General features: G+C 46.7%; 1 protein-coding gene across 1 annotated transcript; it reads left to right on the forward strand.

The window, feature by feature from the left end:
• Positions 1 to 236: 236 nt before the first annotated feature.
• TEOVI_000424800 (UTP-glucose-1-phosphate uridylyltransferase) lies at positions 237 to 1,694 on the forward strand (the record flags this gene model as incomplete). The annotated part of the gene is made up of 1 exon (XM_067227042.1): positions 237 to 1,694. The coding sequence occupies one exon, from the start codon at positions 237 to 239 to the stop codon at positions 1,692 to 1,694; it is 1,458 nt and encodes a 485-aa protein (XP_067083143.1).
• Between the last annotated feature and the right edge of the window lie 425 nt (positions 1,695 to 2,119).

A 2,119-nucleotide genomic window follows, 5' to 3' on the forward strand; every position in this document is an offset into this window, starting at 1 on the left:
CCTTTTGCTTTCCTTGTTGTCACTTCGTGCACTTCCTTCTCTCATCCTTTTCTTGGAATGTTTGTTGCTTGATTGATTGATTGATTGATTGATTGATTGATTGTTGTTGTTGTTGTTGTTGTTGTTGTTGTTGTTTTTTAAAAACGCGCACACAATTCAGAACGAACAGAAAAATACGCAAGCTCATAAGATCAGATACCTCGGAACGGTGTCAGTGTGTGCTGTTGTGTCACACGATGCCGCTAAACCCTCCTTCAGCCTTTTCAGGGGCAGCTTTGGCCTGCTTGGAAAAAATGCAGGCATCAGGTGTTGAGGAGAAGTGTATTCATATTTTCCTCATCCAACACGCTCTTGTCCGGAAAGGAGAAACCGGCTATATACCCGAGAAGTCAATATTTCCGGTGGAATCTCTTCCCTTCCTTCAGGGTATCGAAACGAAGGGAGAAAACACTGCGTTACTGCGACAAGCGGTCGTTCTTAAACTCAACGGCGGTCTTGGTACCGGGATGGGGTTGAACGGCCCCAAGAGCCTGCTACAGGTGAAGAATGGCCAGACGTTTCTTGACTTCACAGCCCTGCAGTTGGAGCATTTTCGTCAAGTGCGTAACTGTAACGTGCCGTTTATGCTGATGAACTCGTTTTCCACATCGGGAGAAACTAAGAATTTTCTTCGGAAGTATCCTACCTTGTACGAGGTGTTTGACTCAGACATCGAACTCATGCAAAACAGAGTGCCCAAGATAAGGCAAGACAATTTCTTTCCCGTCACCTACGAGGCTGACCCAACGTGCGAGTGGGTACCACCAGGACACGGGGACGTATATACGGTGCTTTACAGTAGTGGTAAGTTGGATTACCTGTTGGGCAAAGGCTACCGCTACATGTTTATATCAAACGGAGACAACCTTGGCGCGACACTAGATGTGAGGCTTCTGGACTATATGCACGAAAAACAGCTGGGGTTTCTCATGGAGGTGTGTCGCCGTACGGAGTCAGACAAAAAGGGAGGCCACTTGGCGTACAAGGATGTCATTGACGAGACTACTGGACAAACGCGACGACGTTTTGTTCTTCGCGAATCTGCTCAGTGTCCAAAAGAAGATGAGGATAGCTTTCAAAACATCGCGAAGCACTGTTTCTTTAATACGAACAACATTTGGATAAATCTCATGGAATTGAAGAAGATGATGGACGAGCAGTTGGGAGTGCTGCGGCTTCCAGTGATGCGAAACCCCAAGACGGTGAACCCGCAGGACAGTCAATCAACGAAGGTGTACCAGCTGGAGGTGGCGATGGGTGCCGCAATTTCTCTATTTGATAGATCGGAAGCAGTAGTGGTTCCAAGGGAGCGGTTTGCACCTGTGAAGACTTGCAGTGATCTACTTGCGTTAAGGTCTGATGCGTATCAGGTGACGGAGGATCAGCGTCTTGTTCTGTGTGAGGAGCGAAATGGAAAGCCACCAGCTATTGATCTTGACGGTGAGCATTACAAGATGATTGACGGATTCGAAAAGCTTGTGAAGGGAGGAGTGCCATCCTTGCGACAATGCACATCACTTACCGTCCGTGGATTGGTGGAATTTGGTGCCGACGTTTCCGTTAGAGGGAATGTGGTTATTAAAAATTTGAAGGAAGAGCCTCTGATCATTGGGAACGGACGCGTTCTTGACAATGAGGTTGTGGTAGTCGAGTAGGTGATAAAACAGCTTACCTGTCACATCTAAAGAGAAAAGGGGGGGAGGTTAGGAAAGTGTGGTACACACAAGTACTTGCATTATCTGATGCTGGGCATATGTGTTTACCACTGCTTGCAGCGCTGACAACAGCTCTATGGCTGTTTTTTTTTTGTAGAGTACAAAACGGATTTATGGAGTTTATTTTTCAATGTGAGGCTCACATTTGCCCTCTCTTGTCTGCGAACATATTTTTTTTTAGCAGCTTTAGCGATATCGATAACAGTGAAAATCCAATAAACTTTGGGAGTCGGAGGGAGGAGGAGGAACCTTTCCTTCCGCTCCTTTTCCCCTTTTAACCCCACTTCGTTTACCTGTCTTTGCATGCAGTTAATCAAATGACATTTTTATTGGGCTCGGGACTAGCGCTGCTTTGCCCCCCCCCC

Source organism: Trypanosoma equiperdum, assembly GCF_001457755.1.
Source record: "Trypanosoma equiperdum strain OVI genome assembly, contig: ctg_882, whole genome shotgun sequence".
In the NCBI taxonomy this organism is placed as follows: Eukaryota; Euglenozoa; class Kinetoplastea; order Trypanosomatida; family Trypanosomatidae; genus Trypanosoma; species Trypanosoma equiperdum.